This window comes from Pongo pygmaeus, chromosome 8 (assembly GCF_028885625.2).
Source record: "Pongo pygmaeus isolate AG05252 chromosome 8, NHGRI_mPonPyg2-v2.0_pri, whole genome shotgun sequence".
In the NCBI taxonomy this organism is placed as follows: Eukaryota; Metazoa; Chordata; class Mammalia; order Primates; family Hominidae; genus Pongo; species Pongo pygmaeus.
This window is the reverse complement of record NC_072381.2, coordinates 59,707,418-59,721,736: the sequence shown is the minus strand read 5'-3', so window position 1 is coordinate 59,721,736 and position 14,319 is coordinate 59,707,418. Positions and strand designations below refer to the sequence as shown.

Below are 14,319 nucleotides of genomic sequence, written 5' to 3'. Positions count from 1 at the left end.
TTGCTGCCTGATTTCCTGAGTCCTAACCTAAGAGTACCTCCTCCTGGTTAGGGTCTCAACTTGCCTTCTTAGAAAGAATTCTTTTCACTACATTCTCGCCATGGATCTTCTCTTTTCTTAAGTCATCAGTAAAGAGATTTTCTACCATATCCACTACATTACAGTATTTGGCTGCTTTAGATGAATATCTTGGGCAGTTGGTCCAGGACTTAGAATCCTCTACCTGGACCCCTTGGGTAGCCTTTCTGTTTGGTTCCTCTGTTTTAGACAGATGGGCAGGAGAGGGTTCCTCTTCTAGTATCTTCATGTCACAAGGTGTTATCCATGATGGGAAGTGGGGGCGAGTTGTCTTTGGCATTTGTTTAGTGGAGTGCAGCCCAGAGCAATGTTTCTTAAAATATGTCCGTCATTTTGTGAACTGGTATTCATCATGACGATATTGCAATTTCAATTCAGAAGTGTGAATAAAAGCATGGTATTAAAACAATGTGTGAACCAAGGCTTCAATCATTAGTATGATAACTGCAAACACATATATAAACACATGGCTGTTTGCCATGTAATCCTTCTTTCTTTTCTTTCATTTCTTTCTCTTGAGTAGACTTTCCCCTATTTTATTCTAACCCTTCCATCTATTAGCCGTAAACTCGTCTGTGTGTCTTTTTTTTAAAAGAGACAGTGTCACTCTGTTGCCCAGGCTGGAGGGCAGTGGCACTATCTAGGCTCACTGCAACCTTGACTTCCCAGGCTCAGGCCATCATCCCACCTCAGCCTTCCTGGTAGCTGGGACTATAAGCACACACTACCATGCCCGGCTGATTTTTGTATTTTTTGTAGAGATAGAGTTTAGTTATATTGTCCAGGCAGGTCATAAACTCCTGGGATCAAGTGATTCGCCTGCCTCGGCCTCCCAAAGTGCTAGGATTACAGGTGTGAGCCACCACGTCCAGCTGTGTGCCTTCATTGATACTAATGAAGATTGAAGCTGAAAAGATAGAAAAAAAAAAAAACCCCAGAACATGTGGCAGCTATTACAAAGTTTGATTAAACTGATGTTGTTAAGGGGAAAAAGCCTTAAATAACATATATAATAGCATTTTAGTGACCATGGAAAATTTAATATTTTTTCTGATAGTGGACCACTTACTCAAGTGAATCCTAAATTATATACAAAAATTACGTAACAAAGACAGCCATGAGTTGGACCCTGTTGGATAATAATCTAGCGTTTTCTGGATTCCAGAGTTGTAGATTCAATTGAGTAGAATTGGAATGTACTTTGATTTGGGGGAGTTTTCTGGAAACATTTGTGGATATCATTTTTCAATATTGAATGAGTTGCCACCAGAGGTGTCATGTTGCTTGGAATCATCAAAAACTCAGAAGTGACAGAGAACAGGCTGGATATGCTCTGAAAGACATATAGATGTCATGTGTTGAGAGCTTAACCAGATGGCATTTTCACTCATGCAATAAATACATATTGAGTGCCCACAAAATGTCAGACTCTGTGATAGGGTGGAGCGATGAAAGAGTGAGAAAAAGAAACAACTGCCCTTCAGTCCTGGGATTTGAGATGTTTTCCCATCCTAGGAATCTAGGAATCTACAAATACGACCTTCAGTTTTACACAGAAGCTTCTTTTTTTAATTGTTAAATGGGGCTCAGTTGCACTACTTTACTGTCTAATTTTAAAAATTAGATAAAAGGATATGGGGGCTGGGCACAGTAGCTCACGCCTGAAATCTCAGCACTTTGGGAGGCCAAGGTGGGCGGATCACTTAAGGCCAGGAGTTTGAGACCAGCCTGGCCAACATGGGAAAACCCTGTCTCTACTAAAAATACAAAAATTAGCTGGGCATGGTGGCACGTGCCTATAATCCCAGCTACTTGGGAGGCTGAGACAGGAGAATCGCTTAAACCTGGGAGGCAGAGGCTGCAGTGAGCCGAGATTGTGCCATTGCACTCCAGCCTGGGAGACAGAGCAAGACTCTGTCTCAAAAAAAAAAAAAAAAAAAAAAAAAAGAGAAAAAGAAAAAGAAAAAGAAAAAAGAAAAGAAAAGAAAAGGATATGTGTAGAAGTGCCAAGTGCCCAGTGACAAAATGCAAGAATTTTAGAAAGTTGATAAAACATGAGAAGATCCTGGGGGACACATGTGAGTCTCAAAAGCAGGAACTCTAGTGTATTCACCTGTACACAGTTACTATCACTAGTGACAGAAGCAATAGAGAAGTATTTTCTTTTTGAATGAAGAATTCTTCTCTATAACGGTAATTCTTATTAAATCCTTTAATTGGTAATTGCAAAAATGGAATAAGATTTCAGTCTAATGCTCCAAGATGTTTACACTGCAAAATTCTACCCATTATTTAGTCAAAATCCGTCTCTGAGGAGCAGCCTAAGCAAATGATCTCTCCTTAACCTCAGTCGAAACCTTGTCATGCTATTTCACTTTGCTTAGCAGAGTGCTCATCTTGAGTTTGCTGTACATCAATATGGGGTGCAGTCTCCATGGCTGCCTGCTTCTCCCCATCCTTTGATACGAATCAACATTCTTATTTAGAGGATGATAAGAGATTATTAAATTCAGGTATCAGCAGTGGAGTTTTGGGGAAGAAAAGTAAAGAGATCGTGCTCTGTAACACAGCCCTGAGAAAGGAGACTGGGGCTGTGTGCTTTCTAGAAAAGTGGTTTTGCCTCCTGCATGACTGATGGCCTGTCTGGTGTGAGGCTGACCATTGTAATAATGTCGTAACCTACTCTCCACAGTGGAAAAAGCTGTCAGTTCTGATGTGATGGAGGTTGGGTGTGGGAGATTGGGATTATAGAACTGCAGTGGCCACAGATAGACTCCTGATTTAGGCACATAAAACAGGATGATTTTGTGTAAAACTGACATTTAGTTTATTTTACATATATGGAAGGAAGACTAGAAAGAACATAAAACAATTAGCAGGAATTACTTCTAAGAGATATTGAGAGAAGTATCAATTTCTTTTGATTAATATGATTTTTTTACCTTCCCCTTTTTATTTGTGAACATGTGTAAATCTAAAATTAAATATACATGCCCATAAAAATAAAATTATGTATTTAGTGACTTAGCATAATTTCATAAAGGGAGCATGAATTTTAGAATCAGCCCTGCAATTAACATCCTAAATCTTGCACTAAGGATAAAATGCTAGAAAAAAGATGAAGTGATAATATCCCTTTCCTTTTAGGACAGACATTCTAGGATTGAACACAGCTCCTGGAAAGGAGCTTTTCTGCCTCACTCACCAGGAATGTGCTCACACTCTTGACAGTTCCCTGTGCCTCTTTCCCACTGTGGGATTTAAGGCCAAAGAGATTGGATCTGGCTGCCACCCTCCTTCCTGCTGCCATATTCTCTTAGTGACCATCAAATGACCATCAAATGTCACGTCCCTTGTTAACACAGCCCTATGCTCTGGAAGCCTTTGTTGAACCGTATTCCACTGTCCTTTGACCCTTTTACTTTTTGAAATGTATGTATTCTGTGGATCCCATGTTTTGTTTTCTAGCCTGCAGCTTCCCTCAGCAACTACAGCCAGAGCCAGCCCCATTCCCTTCTCCCCTCCTAATCAGAACTCTTAAAGTCTACTCCAGTCTTTCTTAGCTTGCCTGTTTTGCTGTAATAAACTCGGACATGCAGGGCAATGTCTCAACACAGGACATCTCGGCATCTTGTCCGTACTCTTATCTTGGAGCAAGAACACACGGACCCACTGTTGATACCTGAGACAATTACATTTCTTTACAATGATTTTAGAAACTACTAGACCATGATAAGCTCAGGTGTTATGGTTAGCAAATGTGGAAGACCCAAATTGCCTTCCTCACATAAACCTATTTACTCTTCTTAGTTGCAATGGGCTACCTCTACCTGGAGTGTCACCAGTGAAAAAGTTACTTGACAGGGATCTGTGGGTGGAATCTACAGAGTGACAGATTTCAGTTCAGTTATTAAGATAAAGCATTTATGACTGACATGTTTTGTAATTGAGTGGGTGGTTTGCTCCACACTCCTATGGCAAGTATTTCCCAGAGCAGGTACCTTATATCACTAGTCCCACTGGGCGCTCCATGACAATGCAGCTGTTTTCATCAAGTTGGAAATGCTGTCACTGATTACTGCCCATAGACTCTCCACACATCTAGCAGGGAATTGGGGGATTCTTGCAGCAGAAAAGCCCATTTAACTTCAAGGCAGTAGTCTAACTTTTTTTTTTTTTTTTTTTTTTTTTTTGAGACGGAGTCTCGCTCTGTCGCCCAGGCTGGAGTGCGGTGGCTCCATCTCGGCTCACTGCAAGCTCCGCCTCCCGGGTTCACGCCATTCTCCTGCCTCAGCCTCCAGAGTAGCTGGGACCACAGGTGCCCGCCACCACGTCCAGCTAATCTTTTGTATTTTTTGGTAGAGACGGGGTTTCACCGTGTTAGCCAGGATGGTCTCGATCTCCTGACCTCGTGATCCACCCGCCTCGGCCTCCCAAAGTGCTGGGATTACGGCTGTGAGCCACCGCACCCGCCAGTAGTCTAACTTTTTAAAACACAGATCAATATTTTCCTGGAACATGCTTTTCCATATCCCATAGACCAGGGTTTAAATGATCACATTTGGGACCCTTGTATGATCAGAATCATCTTGCTCCGTTACTTTTAGCACAGGGCTGATGCTTAAACCCACATTGTGTCTCTTTGTCCCAGGGCTGCACTGCAGTGAGTTCCTGTTCATAGGCTGGGTAACAAGTTGAAGGTGGCATCCTGAGATTGGAATCAAGGCAACGATGTTTTCGCTTGCTCTGTTGCAGCCTGCCCACCTCGGGGGAATGTCAGCAGCCCCTTTTTGTCAGCATATAAACAAGAGGTTTTGAATTGTTCAGTCATACAGAATTGTGAATGCTTTAGAAACACCCGGGCCTTAAACTTCAGTTAGTGGTTAGATAAGAAGAAAAAGTTCAAGGGAACTATTGTACAATGCGGCAACTATAGTAAATAACAATGTATTTGCTAACAGAGTACATTTTAAATGTTCTCACCGCATAAAGATAAGTATGTGAGTGCATGTGTTAATTAACCTGATTTAGCCATTCCACAGTGTATATGTATTTCAAAATATCTGGTTTTACAGCATAAATTTATATAATTTTTGTTAATTAAAAAATGTGGGCTTCAAATTTCCAAGTGTTTTCCAGGAATTTTTGGTGTTAAAAATAAACATTCATTTTGTCTCACTAGACAGGTACCTAGTCCTAAAGTCTTAAGAATGTTTCAGCTCTGCAGCAGAGCTGCTGGCATTTATTAAGTATGTTGCCACTTGTAAGATCATTTGGTTCAATGTTGGGCATATTTTCAGACTCAACATTTTATATATTGCTTGCTGTATGTGCAAGCAGATAACTTCAACTAGGCCAGCCTCGTTGTGAAGAAATTTCCCTGGTAACCAATGAAGAAATATTAATGATTTGCCAGTTGGACTCCTTGGAGACAGATAACAGTTGTCTTCCTTTGTCTGCCCCGCTACCTAGCTTATATTTGGCACTTCATCAATAAACTAGGGGTGAGAAAGTAAATAAGTGGTGCTTCTACTCTGCCTGAGGATACTTGAAAACAACTTGTTCTCTTAAGTGGATTAAATAATTCCTCCCTGACAATCTCATTACTTGATAATTTTGTAAAAATTAGCTTTTTCTTTATAGGAAGGGGATAAGTAAACTTTGAGCATAACTGGTAGCTAAGAGCCAAGCCAGCCTAGGCTCCATCATGTTCCCAGCACTTATGGGCAATCTGGTTTAGAGAAAGTTAGTTCCCCTCTCTGTGCTTCCGTTTCTTACCTGGAAAATGAATGTTACAACAATCTTATAAATTGCTGTGAGATAATATTTAAAGCAGTTCCTGGTACACAGTAAGTGCTCAGCAAATGTTACCCACTACTGTATAATCCAAAGGTGGGAGTGTTCCAAAACAAATGCTAATTTTACAAATAAATGTTTTGGAGTGTTAAAAGGAAGGAAGTTATATGTTCAAACATGTGTATGTCATAGATAAAATCGAACTGTTTTTGCTTAAACTATGTGCCTCTTCTTCCACCCTAATATCTGTGCAGTACTTGACACATAGTTTGCTGAGTGAATGAACAAACTATTAATTAATTAGTCTTCCCCTGTCTCGCTTGATGTTTTCCTGCTGGCATGAATATCCCTGGGCACACTGCTTGCTTTGAGAAATAGCCAGTGAAGGGTTATGAGAAATAGTGCGGTTTATGATCTGTGTATGACTCAAATGACAAAATTAATTGCTTTTTTGTCATCTGTTCTTCATGGATTTTCATTGATTCTTCCATATGAACCAAATCCTATATTAAACCCTGCAGTAATGATCACAGTGTTTAACATTTTAATAAAACAATGGAAGCATGTATGTGTGTGTGTGTATTCACGAGAAAGTGAGAGAGAAAGAAAGAGAAAAATAATTTACATAAGAGTTGACTTTTTATTTGTATGTCCAGTGGTGTCAGTTTCCATGAATAAGCTATTATAAAAAATTAATAAATAATTTCCCATTAAAATACAAAAATATAAATGCCATCTTGCTTGAGAGTATTTCTGAAAGTTAAAAACTCTAATAATTGGATAACTTTTCTGTTATGTTAAAAGAGGACAGTTTTTCTTTCCCTTAAGAAGATTCCTACTTATCCTATTCAGTGTTTGAATAATTTCCAGATTCTGATTTCTGTCTCTGCTACTGGTCATAAATGTATTGAGGTTTCAAAGCATTCAGATTGGCCCTCCATTAATCAAACATGCCACTCATTTCTTAGCACAATCTACAGATTCACAAAGCCCGATGCTCCATATCCCTTGTAACATCCGGAGGCAGAACACTGAAGTTCATGGAAGAAGGAAGAAAGGCCATGCCTGAGTTGCACCTGCCAGCAAAACAGATGACAGGCAGCCAATTCTGAGCCATCTCAGCTGCACCGGAAAGTTCTTGTTCAAACAGGCTGAATCTAAAGACTTTCTAATTGCCCACTCATGTCATGGAACACCTGTGGTTCACTATTTGAGAGCCTCTGCTCCCTGATTTCTGTACACTTGCCTCTCCTGGTTTCCTTCCTGCAACCTCCTCTTCTGTCTATATGAAAAAGTTTAGTTTTTATTCCCAGCCATTTAAAAATATTATTTTTAGTGTAATGATAGGTAATCCTTATTTTAAATGCCACAACTCTAGTCTCTCTCCAATGTCCTGGGTACCACAGTCATGAAGCTTCCTATTTGCATAAGAATGAAAACATGGTCTTGAGGCAGGATAAGTAAGGTTAGGACCCATACTTACTTGTCCTGTGTGTAAAGCTCAATGGGCCACTTTTATAGCTGGCTCTTTCCCCTTGCACCCTCATGCATCAGCACCTAACTCTTTCGCAAGTTAAGCGGTCCTACCAAATACCAACAGACTGCCAGATGGTTACAAGTTCCTGATACTCAGTATGGGCTTGGGGAAGAGAACAAAAGTCCCTTATTCCTGATGTAACTTCCCCAGTCTCCAACCAATCAGCACCAAAAGCACAAGAAACTATTAGCTACAAATTTCTGCCTGCTGGGCATTGGGAGAGGGGCAGAGACTCCTCCAGTGTCCCACACTCGTAGTTAGACTCAAGGTTTAGCTTATAGTAATATTTTTCTCATTTTAATATCAAAAAACACACCCTTAGATGGAGATTTTATACGCTAATGATACATGTGATATGTGTTAGAGCATGTAGATCCTGATATGTACTAACCACAGATCCACCTTTACATACTTGACCTCACCAGTATTTTATGAATATGTCTGTACAGTTTCCGTAAAGGAAATTCCCTTCAAGACACTAGGGGCTATCTCTCTTTGAGCAGCCCACTCTGCCTCTCAGATTTTGAGAGCGAATTCCAAGTAAGAGTAGACAAACAAGTTTGTTGCACCTCACTTTGCAATACTTTCACTTTGACATAAACTTCTTTGTCTACTCTTACTTGGGATTCACTCTCAAAACATTTTGTGCAGAGAAGTCAACGACCTGAACAAGGCTACTGACAATAGTCTTCCCAACTTTTCTACAAACTCCATTCTTCTTTATTTTTATTTTATTTTATTTTACTTTAAGTTCTGGGATACATGTGCAGAACATGCAGGTTTGTTACATAGGTATACATGTACCATGGTGGTTTGCTGCACCTATCAACCTGTCATGTAGGTTTTAAGCCCCACATGCGTTACATATTTGTCCTAATGCTCTCTCTCCCTTTGCCCCTTACCCCCCAACAGGCCCCGGTGTGTGATGTTCCCCTCCCTGTGTTCATGTGTTCTCATTGTTCAACTCTCACTTATGAGTGAGAACGTGTGGTGTTCAGTTTTCTCTTCCTGTGTTAGTTTACTGAGAATGATGGCTTCCAGTTTCATCCATGTCCCTGCAAAGGATATGATCTCATTCTTTTTTATGACTGCATAGTATTCTATGGTGTATATGTGCCACATTTTCTTTATCCAGTCTATCATTGATGGACATTTGGGTTGGTTCCAAGTATTTGCTATTGTAAATAGTAATGAAATGAACATACATTTGCATGTGTCTTTATAGCAGAATGATTTATAGTCCTTTGGGTATCTATCCAGTAATGGGATTGCTGGGTCAAATGGTATTTCTAGTTCTAGATCCTTGAGGAATCGCCACACTGCCTTCTACAATGGTTGAACTAATTACACTCCCAACAACAATGTAAAAGTGTTCCTATTTCTCCACATCCTCTCCAGCATCTGTTGTTTCTTGACTTTTAATGATCGCCATCCTAACTGGCGTGAGATAGTATCTCATTGTGGTTTTGATTTGCATTTCTCTAATGACCAGTGATGATGAGCTTTTTTTCATATGTTTTTTGGCTGCATAAATGTCTTCTTTTGAGAAGTGTCTATTCATATCCTTCGCCCACTCTTTGATGGGGTTGTACAAACTTTATTCTTTGTATTGCACATTCTCTCCCTCCTAGGAGCAAGTTTATGGGTCCATGGCCTCTTCGTCCAGTGCACATTTTCTGCTTTTCCATTATAGCACTTATTACCAAGAATGACCATAGCTTTTTCTCCATGGTCTCTCATTCATTTCTGAGCTACTTGAGAACAAGAATCCTTTCTTTACATGAAAGTGTGCCTGATATCTATCACCATGTGTATGATGACCACAGAGTAAGCAGTCAAGAAATGCCAGGGAAATAAATGAATGCATCTACTTTTTAGAAACATTGTCACCATCGTTCTTTATATAAGTAAATGTGAACGGTTCATAAGGCAAATTGATAAGGATAGAAAGTAGATTAGAAGTTACCAAGGGCTGGGAGGAGGGATGAATGAGGAATTATGGATTAGGGGTCACAGAGTTTCTGATTGGGGTGATGGAAGAATTTGGAAAAAAGAGGTGGTGGTTGTACAACATTGTGAATGTATCAAGTTAACAAAAGTAATGGCAAAAACCACAATTACTTTTGCACCAACTTAATAATTAATGATACTGAGTCATGCACTTAAACATGGTTTTAATGATAAATTTTATACTATGTATATATATATATATTTTTTCCAAATAAAATTTTTAATGACCTATTTACAAACACAAAAGGCACTGAAATCTAGGTAACTAGATGCATATTTTCTAAAAGGAAAAGCTTATTTGCTAAATAAAGAATTCATAAAAGGAAGCTCAGCAATTAGTCTTGGAAACAATTACAATGGTAGCAATAGTTTTTTCCCTTATTCTCACTTCAGACAAATATTATGGCAACAGAAAAAAATATTAATTAATGCAATGAATTTTAAAAGTGAATGAGTGAATAACTGAATGATTAAAAAAAGAACCATTTAAATAGAGGAATATCTGAGGTTGAATACTTGGGTCTAGCCCAGTACAGTTCATTGCTCTGCTGATCAGGCAGATGATAGCTGGTCAAGATGGTTTGTATTCTATATGCACGTAGAACAGACATGGACACACACATTTGTGTTTGGTAGGATGGGCTGTCAATTCGAATAGTCATGGGGCTTAATGGTCAGATCAACCAAATTGGTGCCCTGGAACTGTCAGATTCTGTAACCTATGTAAGAGTTTTAATCTCACTGAAGCACAGTTTTCTCATCTAAAAAGTGAAAGAGAGAGAGAAAAAAGTCCAACATCATTGCTTTTTTGTGGAGGTAAAGTACACCTGATTAGGATCTGGCATGCAGAAGTTCCTGCTTATTCACTTTCATTTTTATTATAGAGGTTCAAATAAATTCATGTTGAACAAATAGTTATTCCACATAAAATATTATGGGTTCTGAAAAGAATATTAGTGCCAGATGTTCATGGTATAACAATTTTTCTTTTTCTTTCTTAGCTAAATTTATACTTAGCATTCTTCATGATTTATGCAATATTAGTTCATCTAAAATCTAAGCTATAGCTCAGAGGCTTTCAGGGAAATACCCATCAGTATTCAGAGTAACTCTACTGTTGGTGATCTGTAATGTATCTTTTCTAAGCAAACATAGGGGTTAAAATTGAGGCTGTGTCTTGCCTTGGAGGGTTAGTCTTATAAGCACTGATTTCCATGTATTGAGTTTTTTCTAACCTTTTTCTCTTTTTCTCTTCCCCTCCCTTCCATGCTGACTTTGGTGTAGCAGACCACTTGGGGATTGAATTCATGGGTAAGATTAAACAATTTGCTCATTTAATATCCTGGAAATGCTAAGCTTTATGATGTACATAGTGCTTTCCTTCTCCATCTGATTATAATTGAAATGTCTCATTATCAGATGCTATTAGTACGAAAAAATACTCTTGTCGAGTTTTCACTAAGTAATGGCTCAAAATGAAATAATTAACTACTTATTGGGAAGGCAATTTAATTTTAAGTGCAGTGTCTGGAATCATACAGAAGTTGTATTTGGCTCCTGGCTTTGATTATTTCCTCTAATTCTCAATTTTCATATCTTTAAAATAGGGATAATAATAGGTTCTATTTTCCTGCACATATAAATTGCTCAGCATAATGTCTGCAACGTGGCAAACACTCAATAAAGGATAAAAAACAATGGTTTTTAAATGTCAGCTTTTAAATTTTTGCTTCTAAGTCCCCTTTCTTTTGTGAGATGATTCCTTTGGATACATTTTGATATCAATTTTAATTTGGAGTGTGGGCTATTAAACATTTTTATTCACAAAATTAAAATGTTTCCTTTAACGTATTTGCAGTGAATGGTGTATGTTTTAAAGCATTAGAATGCCTTCCATGGGCATTATGTTTATAGTCACAGATAACTGCATTCAAAATTAGACCTAATTCTCTGAGTCTATGGTTATACATTAAATGAAGAAAGAACATTTCATAAAGTTCAATATGCATCGTAGTATATGGATGGAAAGACACTCAGGATTTAGAGTTAGGGAAATTGAGACGATCTCAATTTGAATCAAAATTCAGCTGCTTCCTTGGATTCTATTAAATTCAGATTTTTTTCTCTTATATGATGTGGATATGAATACTTGCTTTCTACATGAATGTTTATTGTGAAATAATTATATACTTACTTGTATTAATTTATCCATTCACCCATTAATTCAACAAATACTTATCAAAGTGTTGATTTGGGATGGCTTTGACATATTTGAGAGATGTTAAGTTGGTGGTTGTATTGTTGGAAGTGTTGAAAGTTAATTAGAAATTTGTGAAACATCTTTATACTGGAATTGGTGTTCCCAGTTGTATGGTATTACTCATTATTGCTCCATTCTCTGGTTATTACATCATAGAAAAGGCAGACAGCTCAATTCCTGCAGGCTTGTGGTTTTGTTGGATAGATGTGATGAAAACTCAGAAAACCAATGAAATTTAGGATGTTATTCAAATGAAGCACAATGGAATGTGAGATAGTTGTGGAAGGAAGTGAAAGAAGAATGACCATCTCAATGAAATCAATTAGTAGTCATCATGAGAGCACTTGAACAAGCTGGTGTGATGAAGAGATTATAGTCATATGGCAGATTGGTTGATTTTTATTTTGAAGATGGAGGAGTTATAGGAGATGACAATATTCAAAGCATTCCTATGAGTGTAAATAACCAAACTGAGGTTGAGGGGGAAATAATTTGAAACTAGAGGTCAAGGACTTGAGAGGACATAGTTTTGGATAAGTTGTCTAATGGATATTCCAGTTACTCATGATAATGCTAGGGTTGAGACAGAGAGAAAAAAATGTTCGTTATATGCCAAAGTTTCCCATTAATAAGATAAACTATACTGGAATTTAGTAGATGACAAGGAAGAGTATAGTTAAGAGTAATGCCAACTGCATCAAAAATAGAGTCCACGTTATTATAATGGCTCAAAGATGGTAGCAATTTATTTCCTGATACTACTTTTTCTCGTCCAAGGTAGATATATTTCCTGTTTAAGGTAGCAAATGATAGCTTTATTCAAGCAGTGAATTAGAGATCCAGGCTTCTTCCATCTTTTGGTTTCATTATTGCATAGGTTTCTTTGTTAACTGCATCTAGCCAGCAGACTGAGAAACAGAACAGAGCTAATGCATACCCTATTCTTAAAAGACTTATCTACAAGAACTCATATCACTTTTTGCTTAATGTTCTATTAGCTAGAGCTAAATCACATGACTTCATTTTACTGTAAAAGCGGCTGGGAAATGGAACCCTGAGAGAACAGAGGAAATGCATTTTTAGACATCTCTGCCACTGTGTGAATGGTATAAACTTTAAAGGAACAGGATTTTTCATAATAGACAAGAGAAAATGTACGTTAGAAGCCAGGAGGACAGATCTCCAATGTTGAAAGTGAGAAAATAAAAACAGCTCTTAAGACAGGTAGAGGAAAATAAGACTTTTCAGGCAAGATTCAGGTTTCAGCTAAAATAGGAGAAAAAAACAAAGAGTCAAAGAAGAGATTGAGAATGCAGAGGGTGTGTTGCTGGATGTGGATGAGCAATTTCACCAAGGCAAGTGGAGAGTATAACTGGTGGAAGAGGAGTAGACAGCTGAGTCATGGGCCACAAATTACTGAAAATTATGGGCATATTTTTGCAGTAAGGGTACATTGTTGAGAAGGGCACACAATTTGTACCCTCCTCATTCGCTAATGATGGCAGTGACTCGTAGCATGGAGGTGTGAGCATCAGTAGTCATTTTGAATAAAATGTGCCCTGGGCCTCTTGTCCAAGAGCAATTTGCCCCACTAGTCCGTGATGATTGCAGGCTCAGTGAGGCTTTATAAGTTGTTCAGCAGAATGCCCTCAAATGCAGGAAACACTACATAGTTGGTGGTGGGACTAGGATAGGTCTAGATCCCCAGTGTAGCCATGGCTGTAGCAAACTAAAATTGCCATGCAAATTTTAATTAGTGTTGAAAGAAATGGACCAGTCTCCATCCTATTGTGCTTCCTATTGTGTCTGAGGACTGCCAGTGGCACTGGTAATTTATAGAGTTATAATTTGCTATAGATGCAATCTATGTATTAAGAGCTCTGTTTTGGAATTCATTTAAAGAAATGTAGCTACTGACACAGGAAAAAATAGTAGATTGTCATGTAGTTCATCTACATGAGCCGCAAGACTAAGGTAATAGTGAGTTTTGCAAAAGATAGATTCTAATCATAGCTATAAGACCTTATGGGGAATGAATTCTCAGTGAGTGACTGACTCCAACGGTAGAAATTTTCTTGGAGGGAAGGGGTTGGGGAACAACTCAGAGTTCAAGGGATTGGCTGGTATGCGTATAGATAATGGCAGCTAAAAAAGGATTGTTTGCAGTAGTGAATAGCTTTATAAATTTAGTGAATATGCTGTTTTCACTGACCTCAATAATTCACCCCCACAGATTGTTCTAATTGAATATGTAAAATTCTGTTTGTTGCTTTGAGAACAATATTCTCAGATTTAACTTTTTTATTTTTATTTTTTGAGATGGAGTCTCATTTTATTGCCCAGGCTAGAGTGCAGTGGCACAATCTTCGCTCATTGCAACCTCTGCCTCCCAAGTTCAAGAGATTCTCCTGCCTCAGCCTCCCAAGTAGCTGAGATTACAGGTGCCTGCCACCACGCTCAACTAATTTTTGTATTTTTAGTAGAAACGGGTTTCACCATGTTGGCCAGGCTGTTCTCTAACTCCTGACCTCAAGTGATCCACCCTCCTCAGCCTCCCAAAGTGCTGGGATTATAGGCGTGAGCCACCACACCTGGGTAGATTTAATTTATGATTATAGAATCCATATGGGTAAAATTC

General features: G+C 38.4%; 1 protein-coding gene across 8 annotated transcripts in view; it reads left to right on the top strand.

Annotated features, from left to right (window-relative positions):
• NRG3 (neuregulin 3) overlaps positions 1–14,319 on the top strand; it is a 1,100,020-nt gene that overhangs the window by 966,443 nt on the left and 119,258 nt on the right. For 4 of the 8 annotated variants that reach the window (XM_054435830.1, XM_063669890.1, XM_054435828.2 and 1 more), the window contains one exon: positions 10,709–10,732. In XM_054435830.1, coding sequence (XP_054291805.1) covers positions 10,709–10,732 — 24 coding nt within the window. Of the gene's footprint in view, positions 1–10,705; positions 10,733–14,319 lie in introns of all 8 variants that reach the window. The other 4 variants (XM_054435829.1, XM_054435827.1, XM_054435832.2 and 1 more) reach the window with 1 other exon arrangement.